Genomic DNA, 14898 nt, shown 5'->3' on the forward strand with positions numbered 1-14898 from the left:
GTACACAAATTCCCATCTCTGCTGAGGATTCCAGCTGGGATCAGAGGCTTTGAGCAGGGAGAAGCCCCCGGGTTGTATCTTCAGCTCTGCAGTGCCTGGGGGTGTGTGGGAGAGGCAGTGAGGGGAGAGACAGTTGGGGAGCCTGGGCAGAGGCAGGTCATGGGGAGGCCCTGTATTCCCAGTATTCCCAGTGGAAACTCGTGCAGAAGTGCTGGTACCTGCTCTGCTCTCTGCTGGATGAGAAGAAGAAGAGTCTTCATGGTGGTTTGGTGAGTGGAAAAATTCACTTGGCAAAGGAAAGGGAGGATCCAGAGGACACAGCAGGCACTTGGCTGTCCCAGTTAGTCCCTGTCTGTGTGGGCCAGTCCCAAATGCCACTTTTCCCATCCCCACCTGCTGAGAAGCCTGAAAACAGGCAAGACACCCCTCCAGAAGGAAGAGAGGGAGCAGGCATGGCTTGGAGCCCCTTTATTGCAAGTGCCCTGTCAGGCAGCCTTGGATCTCCATCCTTAGAGCTCTTCCTGCACACCTGGCTTCTCCTTCACCAAGTGTTTCTTCTGAGGACCCTGGAAGAGAGCAGAGAGGAGAGTTTGGTGTTAGGGACATGCAGACATGGCTGTGTCTGGGCTGTGGGGACCAGAAAGGCAGCTCTGGCCAGCAGCTGAAAAATGGGGTTATCCTACAGCAAATCAACCCTATGGGAGCAAATGGCAGGAATTACTTATGTCCCTCAACTTCCAGGCAAATGTGATGTTTTACCACAGAATCCATGGCGGAAAATGGCAAAGAAAAGAGCTGCACCCAGGTCAAACCTCCTCCTGTCACCAAGCTCCTCATCACAGCAGCTCAGGGCTGGCAGTGACACAACAGGCTCCTGACACTGAGCTGAAGGAAATCAGCTTAACCTCTAAAGAGCTCTGCCTAACCAATCCCCCTGCCAGCTCTAAGGAGGCTTAGCCAGCTTCACATGGCATTTCTGGCTGACAGGCCAGATCCAGACCCAGTTTACATCTGCCTGGGATCCAGGCAGTTGTTTCTTTGCCTTCTCCTTCTCTCTCTCCTGGTTTATTCAGTGCTTCCTCCCCTTCAGACTCAGACTTGCACCAGCCTGGTGAAGGCTGCAAAACTATTCAGGAAACTGCCATGTTTGGATTTTTTTTTTTTTTTTTGCCCCAGATTTAAGAAAAATACACTGCTTGGCCTTCTTGAAAGCTTCTGACAAAAGCACCATAAATCTGCATCTGAATTTGACCCAAACTTTTTTCCTCTAAGAACATTAAAGCTATAAATCATTCCAAACAAATCAAAGCAGTGCACAATTCCAAGTGAAAGGGACCATATGGCCAAGACAGTGCCTGCCAAATTAACTGCTTGTTTAAAACTTCCCATGGTAAATGGGAACTGGTTGCCCATATGGTCTCTTATTTGCTGGTTGAGTTGTCTTGGATCACTCACACAACCATCCTGTTCTTCCTTAGCATAATTTCTGCTGCGTGAGCTGAGCTTGTGGCTGTCTTTACTCAAGAGAGTCTCAAACATTCGTTTGGCTGTTGTTGTATCGAGAAACATCATAGAATCATGGAATCATAGAATCCTGGAATGGTTTGGGTTGGAAGGGACATAAAACTCATCCAGTTCTACCTCCCTGCCCATGGACACCTGGAAGATGCTTGGTTGGAGTCAGTCAGTTGCTTTAGCCCCATGATGAGCTGGAGGCAGCCTGAGGAACTCACCATGAAAGCCCTCTTTTCCTGAGCTGTCTGGAAGCGGCCGTGGCCGAATTTGGAAGTGGTATCAATGAATTTGAGCTCGATGGCTTCATGGGCCCAGCGGCTCGTGTGCACCAGGAGGGACTGGGAAAGAACAGTCACAACACATCAAGATAATCATTACAGAAAATCAGGACAGCTGTTCTCATGGAAGCAGGGTTGGAATATCCTCTAAACAAATATCTCCTCAAAAATCTGTGTTCTCAGAGCAACACCCTGGTGCTCAGGTGGTGGAGAGCTTGCAGAGCTGCTCTTCACTCAGCATTTCACAGAGTCACAGAATCAACTAGGCGGGAAAAGACCTCTGAGATCACCAAGTCTAACCTATAGCCTAACACTGCCTTGTCAACCAGACCATGACACTGAGTGCCACATCCAGTCTGTCCTTAAACACCAGTGACTCCACCGCCTCCCTGGGCAGCCCATTCCAATGCCCAATCACCCTTTCTGTAACAATCCATCATTTCATTTCTGAAATGAACCCCAGCCCTCAGAGCTCTGAAGCTCTCCAGAGAGGCTCCATCCACCTGCCCACTCCACAAACCCTCCACCTGCCAATGCCCTCAGCACCACATTCATGTGCAACACAGCACCAAGGACCCTCCCAGTGTCCCTGCACAGCATTTGGAGGGCTCTCCATGTGGAGAATGTGTCCCTGGGAAGCTGCGGTCCATCCCAGCCTGGTGCTCTCACCTTCCGGAGGGTGAGCACGCGCTTCCTGGTGCCCACCACGCAGCCCTTCAGCATGAGGAAGTCGTTGTTGACCTCTCCATAGTGAGGGAAACCACCCTGTGGGGAGAGCAGAGGGGTTGGTGGGCAGGAGAGCTGGCTGGGAGAGTCAGGAGAGTCACAGCCCTGTCACCTCTCAGCCCTTACCATAGGTGTGATGGTCTTCTCCGTGATATCGTAGTGCGTCGAAGCGTTGTTCCTCACCACTTTGCCATCCTCCACGTGGATCCCATGGCCAATGCGGTAAATCTGGGAACAGACAGGCAGAAGAGATGGAGACTCTCCTGCCCCTTGCTGAGGAGCTTCACAGGGTGACCAAATCCCCCACAGAATCACATGGTTTTCACCAAGGTGTGCCCTCGAGCAGCAGAAAAGCACCGGGAAAGACATGGAGATGTCTACGGAAATATCTGGGAGGATAAGGACAGCTGAGGGCACCATGGCAAGGAGGATGGTGACAGGATGGGAGGCCTGAGGGAGCCCCCCCGGGCTGTACCTTCTTGTTGATCTCGGTGCGGTGGTGGTAGCCCTTCTGGCCAGCCCGGGCGATGGAGTAGCCCACGCGGGCCGGGTGCCAGGCCCCGATGCAGGCCACCTTCCGCAGGCCCTTGTGTGTCTTCCTGGGCAGCTTCTTGGTGTGCCAGCGGCTGGTCACCCCTGGGAGCATGGGAACAGTGGGCAGGGTCAGCAGGGAGGGGCAGGGCAGGGGCTGGGACTGGGGAAGCAGGGTCCCATCATTCTCCTGAGGGACAGTCCCATCCTTCTCCTGCAGTTCTCAGAGGAGGCTGTGTTGGGAGGAGATGAGGAGCTGTTCTCACTTCCCATGGCTCTGATCAGACTGGGATGTGTTCCATGCCCCCAGGGACACCCACACCCCTGCACATGTGGGGTTTGGGAGACATTCACACAATCACAGAATGGTTTAGATTGGAAGGGACCACAAAGACCATCCAGTTCCAAGCCCTGCCACAGGAAGGGACACCTCCCATTAGATCTTGTTGCTTTATGTACTGACAGTGCCTCTGAGCCTCCTGGGAGGCCTCTGGGCACAGTAGACAGCACAGCTTTCATTGCCCTTAATCTCAGGGAAAATCTTTCCACCAGAGGTTACCTTGTCAGCTCCTTTGTATCTACATCAGAGATGCCCCTGTTGCACTTTTCTCTTGCCGGAATCCCTGAGATTAAGGAAACCAAACTCTGCCACAAGAGAACTGGATGTCATGCTTAAGATTCCGAGGCTCTTTGCTACTCCCTCTACAAAAAATTGGGGGTTCTCAGTGTTGTTAACACCTTCCTGCCCCAAAACCACCTGATGGGCAGAGCCATGTGAGAAGGACAGACCCAAACCCCTGTACCTTTCATCCCGTGCCCCTTGGTCACCCCGATGACATCGATCATCTCGTTCTGGCTGAAGACGTTGTGCACAGAGATCTGCTTCTCCAGCCTCTCCCGGACCCAGTCGACCTTCTCAGCCACTGTGCCCCCATTCAGCTGGATCTCCATAATGTGGGCCTTCTTCTGCCTCAGTGGGAGCAGCCTCATCTGCAGCACACAGTGGTTTAGGGTGACATGTGGCCCCTCGCCCCACAGACACGAGGGTGCAGCAGGGCTGGGTCACTCAGAATCTGTGAGGAGCACAGGGGTGAGCAGAGCCACTGCTTCACCACCCTCTCTGCCACAGTCGTGCCCTTTCATAGCAGCCCTGGGTCAGCAGCTCCTGGTATCTGGGATCTCGTGGAGCCAACTCCTTGTCCTTGAGCCCAGAGACCTCATCTGGGCTTTAGCCAACTTAGCTCTCCCCCAGACTCCAAAGCAGCCCTTAACTCCCGGGATCAGCATGAAAACGGGCCCCTGTGTATCCGGCAATCAGCATCTGGCAAAACTGTGCCTGCCCATGTGGTTATTTTTGCCTAAAACATTTGACACCAGTTGCTAATTTGAGGTGATCATGAGGCCCAAGGTCCCTTGCTGACACAGGACTCAGGACCTGCCCAGGCTCTGCCCTCCTCTTGCTCTCTTCCATGGGATGTGTGTGCTCCCATCAGGATGTGGGGGCTACCCAGTGTTCCCAAACCACAGCCCCTGAGGCAATCCTGGAGCAGGGAGCTCTGGAGGGGGACTGGGAGGTCAGGAGGCAGCTGGAAAGGTCAGTCAGCACCTCCCATTGCCCTGTCTCACACCATCTGCTCTCTCAGCCTCTGTGACACCACCAAAACACCCCCTGATCCCATTTCCAGGCCCCTCAGAGCTGAGGAAGTCCCCGAGCTTTGGGGGATGCTCTGACCTGTGTGTGCATAATGACACGGATGACCTTGCAGTACTTCTTCATGGCTGCAAAATCCTTCTCCAGCTGCCTTTTCCCAGCCTCATCCTGCCATTTTTTGCAGTACTTGGTGAACGCCTTCTTCTTGCTCTTGTGCCTATGACAGAAGTGGTTTGACATCCATCAGAGCTGATAAAGGGCTTGTGACAGTGCAGAGAGGGGACAGGTCACCTTGTCAGGCACCTCCTCGGAGACACAAGGAACCTGTGGATACCTGAGCCTCACCTGACTGTCAGGACCTTGAGGTGGGAAGAGGAAAGTGGATAATGAGCCGTGAAAAGGGCTTGTTCAAGGGTAATTCAAACCTTTCTGCATGAGGAATGCAGTTGTCTCCCACTGACTGACTCAGCACCACCAAAATACAGGCACAAAATGAGAGACAGGAGAAAGCAGGGATCGGGGGCTTGTTGTGGGTAAGTCTCCATGGCACTGTTACAGGAGATTCCTACAGCTAGGAAGCCACAAAGCAGCCAGGCACTTCCCTGGTACCTGTGGATACCTGTGCCTCACCTGGCTGTCAAGGGCTTTGGGAGGGAAGAAGGAAGTGGATGAGTTGTGAAAAGGGCTGACAGGAGAAAACAGAGGCGTATGGTGGGTGGGTCTCCATGGCACTGTCACAGGAGACACAATTCCTGCAGCAAGGAAATTCGTGTTTTCCACTTCCCTCTCTGCTGAGGGGTGTTGATATTTATGAGGGCCAGGGGCCACATTCTGCACCAATATTCCCCCTGGCAAATCTGGTTTCACTCCAGCTCAAGAATTCCAGTTAACTGGGGAGCTGACAAGTCCAACCTACACAAGGGAAAAGGAATCTGCCATATGATATTGTGGAGAGAGCGAACTTGGTTCAACCATTAGAATAAATTTACATATGCATATGCTGCTCCCCAGCATCGGGCTGTTTGCAGTGTCTCTGTGCATGACTAAATAAGCAGCAGTTTCACTCCACAGGAGTTGAGCTGTCTGGGCATCCCGGAGAGCCTGTGGAATTGCTGCCAGAGATCCCTCACAGGCAGCCCCCCAGGAAACCCCCCACTCTGGGAATCCAAGAATCATTGAGGTTGGAAAATACCTCCAAGATCATCGAGTGCAACCTGTGACTGATCCCCACCTTGTCATCCAGCCCAGAGCACTGAATGTCACATCCAGTGGTGCCTTGGACATCTCCAGGGTGGTGACTCCACTACTTCCCTGGGGAGTTCCAATGTTAAATGACCCTTTTAGGGCACACATACCAGTTCTTGTAGAAGCGCCGCCGGCACTCATCGCTGATGTGCTCAGCAAAAACAGTCTTGAAATTCCTCAAGCCCTTGGGTGTCTCGATGTAGCCCACTACCCCCACCACTACCATCGGGGGGGTCTCGATGATGGTCACAGCCTCCACCTCCTCCCGCTTGGAGACCTCTGCAGAGCAGCAAAGGGAAGTGGTGCTTGGCATCCTCTGGGATCAGGTCATTCCCTGGAGGATTCCGGCTGTCACAGAGAGTGCTGGGGGCAGGGTCATGTTTGGTCTCCAACCAGCCCCAGCCTTCCCATCTCCCAAACCACCACTCACTATCGCAGTGTGGAGATTTCCAGCAACTCCCACTCAGCCCATGCTGAGGTGGCCTTTGACCATCCAAGACCTGGACAGCCAGGATTTAACCTAGAAGCTGTGGGCTCCACCACCCCTTTCCAGAAACAGCCTTTCCCAACAAGCCTAATCCCCTCCTTTCCCTCCTGGATGTGGCCCCATGCCTGCTGCAGCCAAGCCTTACTGAGCCCAGGCCTGTGCACCTCCCGCACAATGTGGGTCATTCCAGCCTTGTAGCCCAGGAAAGCTGTCAGGTGCACTGGTTTGCTGGGGTCATCCTTGGGCCAGGCCTTCACCTTCCCTCGGTGCCAGCGGCTCCGCTTGTGGGGCAGGAAGCCCAGGTGGCCATGCCTGGGAGCAGAGAACTTGCGGTGGGACTGTGGAGAGGAACAGCAAAGGGCAGCTTCACTCTCAGCTCCCGGAAAATGGGGCAAAGCACAACAAAATTTCCCCTCTTTTACATGGGAATACCGGAGAGATTCCGGGCTCTTCCTTGAGTTGTAACAGGGTGGGATTTTGTTCAAGCTTCTGTCATGTACATGGAAAAATGTCACAGAATTCTGGAACGGTTTGGGTGGGAAGGGATCTCAGAGACCATCCAGTTCCACCCCCCTGCCATGGGCAGGGACACCTTCCACTATCCCAGGGTGCTCCAAGCCCTGTCCAACCTTGGACACTTCCAGAGATCCAGGGGCAGCCACAGCTTTTCTGGGCACCCTGTGCCAGGGCCTCACCACCCTCACAGGGAAAGGATTTCTACCTAATATCCAGTATAAATCTACTCTCTGTCAGTGTGAATTCACTAAATTTCTGGACAAATGATGCCACTTAAATAAAAAACTTAACATGATCTCCCTCCTTCAGCTTCCTCCGAAGGACTTTGAAGGAGAAATACATTCTCTATTAGATCTGTCCTTCTGTGCTCTTAATTGTAACAATTTATTTGGTACCTGCAGCACCAAAAATGCCTGCTTGGAATTCCTGGGCTTTGTGTCATCAAGGCAAATGGCACAAAACAAGCACAGGCAAGGATCGGGAACACAGGGGAAAGGATGCCCAAAGGAATGGGTAACAGGAACATGCACAGGTTCTAAAGGCACCTTGAAAGCCAGATGAGAAGAGATTAATATATAGACTTCAACCACAAGCAGCAAAGGGTTAGTCCTGCACTCACTGCAGCTCCTTCCTAGCTCAGATCAGTCCTAGCGCCTGGCTGTGCTTTCCACCAAGCTCATTTTCCAGCCTGAGTGGAACTCTGAGGATTCTGACCCCATTCCAGCGGCACTACCAGGAGCATAACCCAGCCTTGCCCGCTGACCCTCCACACACAAGCGACTCCAGCAGAGCTGTACCAACCATGGGACGTCTTCGGCCCGGGGCAGCAGCAGAGAGAGACTGTCAGGAAGTGCCTCCCCAGATTAATACTTAAGATGGTTATGGGTCTGAAGACACAAATTTAGCCGCTCGCTTCACCCGCTGTGATATTCATTTCATTCCTGGCAGGTTGGACACGACAGTTGTGGTGTGATAAAGGTCAATTGCTGCTGGCTCAGTTTACGCTTCTCCCTCCTGAACAACTCCAGTGTGAATGGCAGGAATTAGGGCAGTTTCCTGAATTAGGGCAGTTTCCAAACAGGTACCACACACCCAGAGCTGTGAACACCTGCACCAGGTACCCCCAGCACAGACTGAAAAATCTGTCAGCCCAGGCAAAAAGGCTTTGTGATTCTGATGTGAAAAGAGATCAAGACAATAGACCTCGGAATCACAGAACAGTTTGGATTGGAAGGGACCTTAAAAACCATCCAGTCACAGCTCCTGCCATGGGCAGGGACACCTTCCACTATCCCAGGATGCTCCAAGACCTGTCCAACCTGGCCTTGGACACTTGCAGGGATCATGGGGCAGCCACAGCTTCTCTGGGCACCCTGTGCCAGGGCCTCCTCACCCTCACAGGGAAGGACTTCTCCCTGATATCCCATTTAACCCTGTCCTCCGTCAGTGGGAAATATTCCCAACAGGTCAGGAGCTGTCCCTCTGCTCAGCCCTGTGAGGCACATCTGTAGTGTGGTGTCCAGCTCTGAGCCCCCTCAGCACAGCAGGGCCAGGGAGCTCCTGGAGTGGGGCCGGCGGAGGCTGCGCAGCTGAGGAAGGGCCTGGAGCAGCTCCGTGCCCAGCACAGGCTGAGGGAGCCGGGGCTGCTCAGCCTCGAGAGGAGCCCCAGCTGAGAGGGGCCCTCAGCCCTGGCTGGCCCTGGCTGCAGGGAGGGCTCAGGGCAGGGCCCAGGCTCTGCTCCGGGGCCCAGCAATGGCACCAGAGCAACGGGCAGGGACTGACCCCAGTAATTCCCCCTGCACATACGGACTTTATCCCTGTGCAGTGACCAAGCACTGGAACAGATCCCACAGAGGGTGCGGAGTCTCCCTCACCAGGGATATTCCAGAGCTATCTGTACACAGTCCTGTGCCATGTGCTGTGGGATGGCCCTGCTGAGCAGGGAGGTGGGACAGACGGGACACACCGTGAGCTCCTCCAACCTGGCCCATCCCTGATTCTGGGATCCCCTCACGGAGGAGGGAGATGCGCACTACAACTCCCGGCGTGCCCCGGAGCCGCCGCCATGTTCCCGCGGCCCCGCCCCCTCAAGGGTCACCCCCATATTCCCCGCTCCCGGCGCCTCAGGGGTCGCCGCCATCTTTCCCCGCTGCCGCCGCGATGCCGGAGGATCACGACTGGGAGGCGTACAAGGTGCCGCCGACCCGCACCCCTGTCTCCGAGAGGACCACGTCGGTGCCCAACCCCGTCAACTTCTTCCAGAGCGCCTTCAGCTATGTCTTCGACGCGCCCGTCACCTTCGTCCGAGGTACATGCGGGACGAGACCCCCGCCCCCCCCTTCCCGCTCCCCGTGGGAGTTGAGCAGCGACCCGGGGACGGGCACACAGGGACGGGCACACCGGGGCACGGGGCAAAGGCGTGAGGATACGGGCACCTGGACAGGCAACGGGCACACGCAAGGACACGGGGAGACTGATTCTGACAGTAACAGCAACGGGAACACAGAGGGACAGGACACAGGGACATGGGACATAGACAAATAGACGGCGTGGACACAGGGACAGACAGGGACAGGAGACACAACATGGACACAGGGACAGACATGGACAGCGGACGCAGAAGAACACAGCATGGACACAGGGACATAGGACAGACAAGAACAGAGTTTGGATAGGAGGACAGACACAGGGACACGGGTCACGGACAAGAACACTATTGATAGTGGGACAGGGACATGGGACACAGCATGGACATTGGGAGAGGTGCAGGGGCTTGGGATACAGAGGGACAGACACACTGGTGGGCATGAGCTGGACACAGTAATGGACCCACTGCTGCTGCCTGGGAGGGCAGCACTGGGCAGTGCCAGCACTGGGGCTGTGCTGCCCCTCGGAGTTGGGGTGTGTGACCGGGCTGTCTCTGCAGAGTGGATCGAGCGGTGGCAATCCAAGAACAAGTTCTACTACTACCACCAGAAGTTCCGCCGTGTGCCTGACCTGAGCCAGTGCCTGGATGGTGACTACCTGTGCTACTATGAGGCCGAGGCTCAGTGGAGGAGGGACAGGTATGGCTATGCCTGGACTTTCTCCAGGCGAGGTCACAGCAGAGCACACAGCTCTGGGACCTGCAGCATTTTGGTGGATGCTGGGGTGCTGAGGCAGCACCTCCAGCCCACCCCATTACACATCAGTGTCTTGCTGTCCCTGCAGCACACCTGGCATGGTGGCATTAGGAACCAGCACCCTGAAAATCCAAGCTGACATTCCACAGGGTGTCCTCCCCCATTGCTTCAGCTTTTCTGTCATCTTGTAGCTGCTATTACATTCATCACCATCTTTTCTGCAGGATGGTTGATCAGGAAATCGTGGAGATAGTCCGGGAAAGAATGGCTGCATGCAAGCAGAGGGAAGGGCCCAACTGTTTCCAGAACTGTGCCAAGGAGATGGAGCTGCTGGCACAGGTCACCAAGGCCTACCAGGACAGATGTGAGTATGGCAGCAGCACACAGGGAAAGGGTCCTAAACCCAGGGAAAGGGGGGTCTGAAACCACACTTGTCATGGGACACAGGCTTGTGGGAGGCACTGCTCAGACATTTCCTTTCTTTTTCAGACGGTGATCTGGGTTACCATGGGAATGCACGGACTTGCTTAATGAAACAGAAGCACAGGATGATGGAAGAGAGGAAAGCAGCACAAGAAGAGTAGAACAGTTCCTCCCTCCATGGTGCTGGTATCCAAGTGCATGTTGCTTCCTTGACCTCTGGTGCTGTTGGCCTCCACAATAAACAGACATCTGTACAGTTGAGATCTGTATTCATTCTTTGAAGAGCTCTGCAAGCCCTCAACTACAGGCACTTGGGGCTGCCAGTACTGGGATTTGCCCTCTGGACCTCTTCCTCTCCTCCATGAGCCACCAGAACACTTCATGCTGCTGCGCCCAGCACTGGTTGAGAATTCCCTCAGTCTAGGTAAAGATGATGTGCCCCTGCAAGTGCCCAAGGCCATGCTGGACAGAGATTGGAGCAGTGTTGTCTAGTGGAAGGTGTCCCATGGCAGGAGTGGGAACTGGATGAGCTTCCAGGTCCTTTCCAACCCAACCCCATTCCATGATTTAGCCCACCTGCCCCGAGCACCAACCCCCCCATCACACCAACCACCAGTTCCTGGTTCTCTGATCACTTTATTCTCGTACAAAACCCACTTAGGTTGTGGCCACAGCGGCTGCCTGGGTCCTCTGCACCGACACTCTCGTGTGGGTCTTGGCCAGATGATCAGTGAACTCCTGCAAAAAACACAGCAACAGTGGGTTATTTCCTCAAACCCCTCTCATTTGTTCCTTAGCACCACTTCCCATCCCTGGTGTGCGTGTGGGGCTGGGGGTAGCTCAACTTTATAGCTACCAATTCTTTGGGTATAGAAACCTGAATTTCAGGGGCAAGAATGGTTAAGATTTGAGCTGCCAAGTTACCAAAATGCTCTTACCTGGTAAGGAGACTTGGTGAAGACGGTCTCTTTCCAGAGGTCAGGAGTCAGGTAACTGTAGGTTTTGGAGATGGCATCAAAGGTGGCTTTAGCTGTGGAGAGATGTCACACACTGCCCATCAATTGCTGCAGAACCAGCCTGCTGATCCCACCTACAGCTCCAAAATATCCCCCTGGTGCAAAAATGTGGAATTCTGAAAGGATCAGGGAGACCACAGGAAGGTCTCTCTGATGAACCCACAAAACTCAGGTTTCTCTCTCTCTCCAGTTACGACAATTACACTACGGCACACAAGTGCAATCGCGCAGATTGGGAGATGTGGGATTGTAAAACCCCCATTTCTGTAATTAACTTTCACAGAACCCGCAGCAGGACCAACCTGCACTGTCAGCAGAAGTCATGGCTTCTGCTTCACTGCCAGAGGCACAAACCACTATAAAATGGAGATGCTGTGCCCCGTCAGTGACAGAAGTGGCCGTAAGCTACGTGCTAGCCCCAGAGCTCACCGAAGTTGCCGAGGGTGGCTGTGCAGCCCCGCGCCGATGTGTAGCAGTCATCAATGCCAGCCATCATCAGCAGCTTCTTGGGGACAGGGGCGGACACGATCCCGGTGCCACGGGGAGCCGGGATCAGGCGCACCAGCACGGAGCCGCAGCGCCCAGTGACCTGCAGGGACACAACGGGTCACACCTCCAGAACGCACCCCTTGAACAGCCCCCAGGGCCAGCAGGGGACACTCACCTTACAGGGCACTGTGTGTGGCTTCCCGATCTTGTTGCCCCAGTAGCCGCGTCGCACGGGCACGATGGACAGCTTGGCCAGGATGATGGCCCCACGGATGGCTGTGGCCACCTCCTTGGAGCACTTCACCCCCAGCCCCACATGGCCGTTGTAGTCCCCAATAGCGACAAATGCCTGCAGGCAGAAGAGTTTTCACTGCTCCCTCAGCGGCATTTCCCACCAAGAATACACCGTGGTGGGTTGCTCAGCAGGAACTCAGAGCTCACCCCCAAACCTTATACACAGTTCTTGAAACCCATTTTTGCCCTCAGAGTTCATCCTTCAGTCAAAATCAACAAGGTTAAAGCACTAGGATTCAACTCCCTGCTGCAGCCTCACACTGGTCAGAACTCCCCATGATTTCCCAACAGCATTCTGTCTTTATACCCAAAACTTCTCCCTGAAAATCCAGCACTGCTGTACAAAAACAACTAAATTTTGCAGTCTCAGAATAGTTTGGTTAAAAGGAAGATCAAAAGTGTTGCAATACAACTTTTGGGCCAGTACTGCTTCAAAGAGCATCTGCACGTATCACTGATGCTTTCAAGTTAAAATACACTTAGTAAACTATTAATGGCCCTCACAGCAAAATATTTACTAAATGGGACAGAAACAGGGATTTGGAGTGATGAAAATAACACTAAAAATGCAGAAGGGAAGTTGTGAATGCGAGGATCCTGAAGAACAGGATTACCTTGAACCTGGTGCGCTGCCCAGCACGGGTCTGTTTCTGCACAGGCATAATCTTCAGCACCTCATCCTTCAGCGAGGAGCCCAGGAAGAAATCAATGATCTCCGACTCCTGCAAAAGTCAGGCACTGAGCACACAGAAATCACGGCATCCTGGAATGGTTTGGGTTGACAGGGACCTCCAAGGTCAGCTAATTCAACCCCCTGCCAAGGGCAGTGACACCTTCCAGTATCCCTGGGTGCTCCAAGCCCCATCCAACCTGGCCTTGGACACTTCCAGGCATCCAGGGCCTCCCCACCCTCACAGGGAGGAATTCGTTCCCACCTAACCCTGCTCTCTGGCAGTGGAAAGCCATTCCCCCTCGTCCTGTTCCTCCAGGCCTCTGTCCACAGCTCCTCTCCAGCTCTCCTGGAGTCCCTTTGGACGGTGTAAGGGGCTCTAAGGTTTCCCGGAGCCTCCTCTTCTCCAGGTGAACATCCCCAGCTCTCCCAGCCTGGCTCCAACCTTTGGAGCACCTCCCTGACCCATCACTTCCATGTCCACAGCAACTCACCTTGATGGGAAGCGAGAAGAGATAAATCTCCTCGAGAGACTTGATCTTCATATCCTTGACCAGGCGACCGAGCTTGGTGACAGGAATCCACTGGCAAGGAAATCCAGGAGCAAGAGTCACCAGGCGCCAGCACCCGTCGGGAACCGGCTCTGCTGCCCCATGCGAGGGGTCGGCAGCACCCCCGGCCCCGGCGATCCCCACTCACCTCCTTATCCTCGGCTTTGCCTCCGCGGGCCCCGCGGCCTCTCCCGCGGCCCCTCCCGCGGCCACGGCCGCGGCCCCGCAGCCCGGTCCCGAATCCACCGCGGAAGCCCCCGCGGGCCGCTCCTGCTCCTCCCGCAGCACCGGCGTCGTCCGCCATTTGCTGGAACAAAGCGGGACGTCAGCCGGGCCCCGTCGGTCGCGGATGGGCCCGGATGGGCCCGGGACCGCCCGGGGCCCGCCGCCACCGCTCCCGCCGTACTTACGTGATCTCTCAGCGTAGAAGGCCGCACCACCGCGCCGCCCGCTATTTATAGTGCGCGGGCATCTCGCGAGAGCAGCGCCCGGCAGTGCCCAGCCCCGAGAGCTGAATGAAGAATAAACCACAGGGTAGAATGAGTGGTTTATGGTAAGTTATACAGAGTGAGGGGCGGACGCGGCTCTCGGGATAACAGCGGGCGCACGCGGCGAGCGCTCAGTGAGCGGCGAGGCGGCGGCGGGTGAGGATGTGTGGGGGTGGTGGGAGCGGGAGCGCACCGCTACACCTCCCTTCTTTTGTGCGCATTTAACCTTTATAAAGCTCTGCTGGGAAGCGGTGATGGCGCTGCCCGAGCCGGAGCCGGGCCGGGTGGGGCGCAGGGAGCGTCCTGGGAAGGCGCTCCGGGGGCCGCAGTAGCGTCCGGCGCGGTCTGAAAATCACTCGGGGTCTGCTGTGGCCCCGGGTGAGATAACGGCGCCCATAGCATCGGGAACATTTAAGCTTATTGCCTACGCCTGTGTGTGGGGAATGAAACCCGTGTTCCCATAAGCCCCGTGCCCGGCGGGTACAGGGAAGGAGGGGGTTGTAGTGGCTGTTTTGCAGAGCGCTTTGTTCTCCTGTAACAGGTGGCCCTGCCTGGCCGGTGAGAGCCGCGGCCCCGCCGTGGGCTGGGCTGATACTTCCATGGCGATCCCTTCCCCGGAGGAGCTGTGAAGAGCACGGGAATGCCGTGATGGACGGCGAGACAGGAGTCACAGCTGAAAACGATTCGTGTTTGTATTTTGGTGCGCAATAAAAGATTTAATGCTTAAAAGATGAAGTGTCTCTCTTCTTTCTAATTGTCTGAAGTCCTGCTCGGAGCAGGGAGATCACTCCATTGGGGCGGGGAGGGAATATTTTGCTGGAGAACGCTCTGGATCGCTGAGAAGATGCACCGCAGGAGCTACTGCGGGCTGGGTTATCGCCGCTCGCACGGAGCAA

General features: G+C 55.1%; 3 protein-coding genes, 1 long non-coding RNA gene and 2 other non-coding genes across 7 annotated transcripts; 3 read left to right on the forward strand and 3 right to left on the reverse strand.

The window, feature by feature from the left end:
- Nucleotides 1-453: 453 nt before the first annotated feature.
- On the reverse strand, nucleotides 454-7824 carry RPL3L (ribosomal protein L3 like). 2 transcript variants are annotated; one of them, XM_042037066.1, is made up of 10 exons: nucleotides 7751-7824; nucleotides 6579-6771; nucleotides 6057-6225; nucleotides 4783-4918; nucleotides 3854-4040; nucleotides 2995-3155; nucleotides 2646-2747; nucleotides 2463-2558; nucleotides 1734-1853; nucleotides 454-566 (listed from the first exon to the last, which is right to left on the reverse strand). In XM_042037066.1, exons 1-10 carry the CDS (start codon nucleotides 7751-7753, stop codon nucleotides 510-512), a joined length of 1224 nt encoding a protein of 407 aa, XP_041893000.1. In that variant the 5' UTR covers nucleotides 7754-7824; the 3' UTR covers nucleotides 454-509. The 2 variants fall into 2 exon arrangements, with proteins under 2 accessions (XP_041893000.1, XP_041892999.1); XM_042037065.1 differs by lacking the exon at nucleotides 454-566 and having other exon boundaries at nucleotides 1601-1853.
- Nucleotides 7825-9055: 1231 nt separating this feature from the next.
- NDUFB10 (NADH:ubiquinone oxidoreductase subunit B10) lies at nucleotides 9056-10755 on the forward strand. Its single transcript, XM_042037068.1, has 4 exons — nucleotides 9056-9257; nucleotides 9876-10014; nucleotides 10296-10435; nucleotides 10561-10755. The coding sequence occupies exons 1-4, from the start codon at nucleotides 9110-9112 to the stop codon at nucleotides 10653-10655; spliced, it is 522 nt and encodes a 173-aa protein (XP_041893002.1). The 5' UTR covers nucleotides 9056-9109; the 3' UTR covers nucleotides 10656-10755.
- A 355-nt stretch (nucleotides 10756-11110) lies between these two features.
- Nucleotides 11111-13939, reverse strand: RPS2 (ribosomal protein S2). Its single transcript, XM_042037067.1, has 8 exons — nucleotides 13925-13939; nucleotides 13663-13821; nucleotides 13458-13547; nucleotides 12908-13015; nucleotides 12175-12348; nucleotides 11940-12099; nucleotides 11433-11524; nucleotides 11111-11232 (listed from the first exon to the last, which is right to left on the reverse strand). The coding sequence occupies exons 2-8, from the start codon at nucleotides 13816-13818 to the stop codon at nucleotides 11152-11154; spliced, it is 861 nt and encodes a 286-aa protein (XP_041893001.1). The 5' UTR covers nucleotides 13819-13821; nucleotides 13925-13939; the 3' UTR covers nucleotides 11111-11151.
- On the reverse strand, nucleotides 11615-11752 carry LOC121669206. Its single transcript, XR_006017642.1, has one exon. It is a non-coding gene; the product is annotated as a small nucleolar RNA SNORA64/SNORA10 family (small nucleolar RNA).
- Nucleotides 13940-14067: 128 nt separating the features above from the next.
- On the forward strand, nucleotides 14068-14731 carry LOC121668853. Its single transcript, XR_006017571.1, has 2 exons — nucleotides 14068-14158; nucleotides 14544-14731. It is a non-coding gene; the product is annotated as an uncharacterized LOC121668853 (long non-coding RNA).
- On the forward strand, nucleotides 14343-14468 carry LOC121669207. Its single transcript, XR_006017643.1, has one exon. It is a non-coding gene; the product is annotated as a small nucleolar RNA ACA64 (small nucleolar RNA).
- Nucleotides 14732-14898: the final 167 nt, after the last annotated feature.

The sequence above is a fragment of the Corvus kubaryi genome, unplaced genomic scaffold (assembly GCF_017639235.1).
Source record: "Corvus kubaryi isolate FWS band 111438036 unplaced genomic scaffold, C.kubaryi_AGA036_p1.0 37387, whole genome shotgun sequence".
Classification (NCBI taxonomy): Eukaryota; Metazoa; Chordata; class Aves; order Passeriformes; family Corvidae; genus Corvus; species Corvus kubaryi.

What these genes read in the sequence shown, in the direction of transcription:
- RPL3L (XM_042037065.1), bottom strand. An exon ending in CGGCGCTTCTACAAGAACTG is followed by an intron (nt 4,919 to 6,056) that starts GTATGTGTGCCC and finishes CTTCTGTCATAG; the next exon opens with GCACAAGAGCAAGAAGAAGG. An exon ending in CAAGGGGCACGGGATGAAAG is followed by an intron (nt 3,156 to 3,853) that starts GTACAGGGGTTT and finishes CCATGCTCCCAG; the next exon opens with GGGTGACCAGCCGCTGGCAC.
- NDUFB10 (XM_042037068.1), top strand. Translation starts at nt 9,110, where the DNA reads ATGCCGGAGGATCACGACTGGGAGGCGTACAAGGTGCCGCCGACCCGC. An exon ending in GCTCAGTGGAGGAGGGACAG is followed by an intron (nt 10,015 to 10,295) that starts GTATGGCTATGC and finishes TCTTTTCTGCAG; the next exon opens with GATGGTTGATCAGGAAATCG. An exon ending in CAAGGCCTACCAGGACAGAT is followed by an intron (nt 10,436 to 10,560) that starts GTGAGTATGGCA and finishes TTTCTTTTTCAG; the next exon opens with ACGGTGATCTGGGTTACCAT.
- RPS2 (XM_042037067.1), bottom strand. Translation starts at nt 13,818, where the DNA reads ATGGCGGACGACGCCGGTGCTGCGGGAGGAGCAGGAGCGGCCCGCGGG. An exon ending in TCTTCTCGCTTCCCATCAAG is followed by an intron (nt 13,016 to 13,457) that starts GTGAGTTGCTGT and finishes TGACTTTTGCAG; the next exon opens with GAGTCGGAGATCATTGATTT. An exon ending in AGCCACCCTCGGCAACTTCG is followed by an intron (nt 11,525 to 11,939) that starts GTGAGCTCTGGG and finishes ATCTCTCCACAG; the next exon opens with CTAAAGCCACCTTTGATGCC.